Consider the following 2,169-nt stretch of genomic DNA (forward strand, 5'->3'; position numbering starts at 1 on the left):
TCAGTATCGCCTCCTAGGAGAACAATGCTATTGGGCAACTGATATACTCAAGACACAAACCCCATGATTGGCAAATAGTGGAATCCCCCGCCCACACACACACACACATATCTCTCCAAAACAAAGCAACAATGAATAAGCTTTATCCTTATTACTAATTTGTATGACAGCATCCGACACTGAAAATATCATACTTGTACTCCTAATGTAACTCCAGTCCAAAATGGCTTGAATCTCGGATGTCATGATCTCTAAACGCCTAATAAACACGACCAGAATGTCTGTATAGTAATACACTTTAAAATATTTTATTGACAAAGATTTGACATGCCTCTGAATTACATACGATAACATCTTAATATACAACACTTAAATACACAGTGCGCTACTACATGGTTGTGTTCTTTTGCTCAGATATGCAGCAAGAGTAATTGTTATGATGATCTGACGTGTTCCTAAATCAGGATCTGGATAGTGTATGTATATTTTTGGAGTAGCCTCAGACCCCCCTCCTTAACCCCCAACTCCCCCAGTCCATAGTCACTTGAGGTAAGTCTGCAGCAGGTCATGTAAACCAACTTCCCATGACATCTGGCTTGGTGAAGCTTTTACGAACTTCTGAACTCTCCCACTCAACAACTCATCTACTTGGTCTCTTGTTCGGCATCCAAAAGTGCAGACGAAATACCCAGTTTTTTGAACTCGTCTACCAGATCACCGTTCTGGTGCATCTGCAGGAGAATGTCACAGCCACCCACAAACTCCCCGTTGAAGAACACTTGTGGAATCGTGGGCCACTGGGAGAATGTTTTCACCCCTGTTGGAAGAGAAGACCACACATATATCACTAGTGCAAATGCCATAGTACCAAATCGTTCAGTATGCGTTTTCTTTCTCGTTCTCCAAGAATTTCAGAGATATGGCCAATGTACGGCATTGACACGTTAAACGTTACACTCAATAACTGTTATAAGTCTGTTCAAAACAGTAAACGCCCCACTCGCACTGCTCAACATAGATAATAAACATAGCTAGTAACCTTGGGAAGATAACGCAGACCAATTATATTTGGCTGCTAACGTAGCGAGCTGCGTGCTCATGATTACCATGTTAACTTTGGATTTGGCTTCCAATCGGTAGTTACTTGGCCACTAGAGGTTTTTGCCATTATCCCAAAGCAAAGCAAAGTAAAAGCAAGTACTAACTGACAATCGTCAACGGTTATTACACGTTAACTGTCAACTTAACAGTCGATCCAAACAGCTGGGGTAAACAGTAAGCTTACCGATACATGAGGTGTTTCCTGCCTGACATAACTCAACCCAAACTGGTTCAATGAGGACTTAACTATCCATCTGGTTAACTTAGATAACCAGGGTAACATCCCGCTGAAAGTTAATTTGGCTAGTCACTCGACACACAAAGACACTAGATAGATACTAGCGACGAAACTAGGGTACAAATCAAGTTAAAAGGACATTAGCAAAGACAATTATTAGCTAGTTAAGTTGTGTTACTCAGCTATGCTAGCTAGCTGGCTTTAGCAATAGCTGACCTTGTCTGATGTCTTGGTCCTCCAATACATTGTATGAAGCGTAGTCATCAACTCCGTGCATCCGTAAAATCTGGACAACAGCATTACTAAAACCGCACATAGGCTGGGCAGGTGTCCCTTTCATGAACACAACTACTTTGTCTTTCTTCACCATTTCAGCAACATTCTTCTCTATGTCTGCCGAACACATGAGTCGGGCCGAAGCGTACGGCAGATGTCTGTCAACTTGAGGTCTATTCAGCACCGCTCCAGCTCGGAAACACCGAGCAGTTGATCTGATTAAAGTGTTCATTTTGAAAGTATGACAGGTGTTAAACCCTAGCTTTACTGAAACAAAACTCAACTGTTAAGAGTTACTTCTCCAGCCTTGAAACGCCACCGTATAATAACACCACTTTCGTTCGCATGAATCCCAACCTTCATAGAAAGAGCTGGAGAATGATCTGGATAGGTTGAATCGAGTTTGCGTTTGCATTCGATTGGTCAACTGAATTGTCAATCAAATTGGTTACACAATTAAATAAAGTCCCTACATCGTTATCGTTGGTGTTTTACAGCTCTACCTGTTGTAGTTGAAAGATCAGTCGAAATAGATTAGAAAACATATATTTTTT

General features: G+C 41.4%; 1 protein-coding gene across 1 annotated transcript; it reads right to left on the reverse strand.

Annotated features, from left to right (window-relative positions):
- Positions 1-292: 292 nt before the first annotated feature.
- Positions 293-1,965, reverse strand: glrx5 (glutaredoxin 5 homolog). The gene is made up of 2 exons (XM_080833569.1): positions 1,556-1,965; positions 293-817 (listed from the first exon to the last, which is right to left on the reverse strand). Exons 1-2 carry the CDS (start codon positions 1,845-1,847, stop codon positions 645-647), a joined length of 465 nt encoding a protein of 154 aa, XP_080689695.1. The 5' UTR covers positions 1,848-1,965; the 3' UTR covers positions 293-644.
- Between the last annotated feature and the right edge of the window lie 204 nt (positions 1,966-2,169).

The sequence above is a fragment of the Sprattus sprattus genome (assembly GCF_963457725.1).
Source record: "Sprattus sprattus genome assembly, chromosome: 2".
Lineage (NCBI taxonomy): Eukaryota > Metazoa > Chordata > Actinopteri > Clupeiformes > Clupeidae > Sprattus > Sprattus sprattus.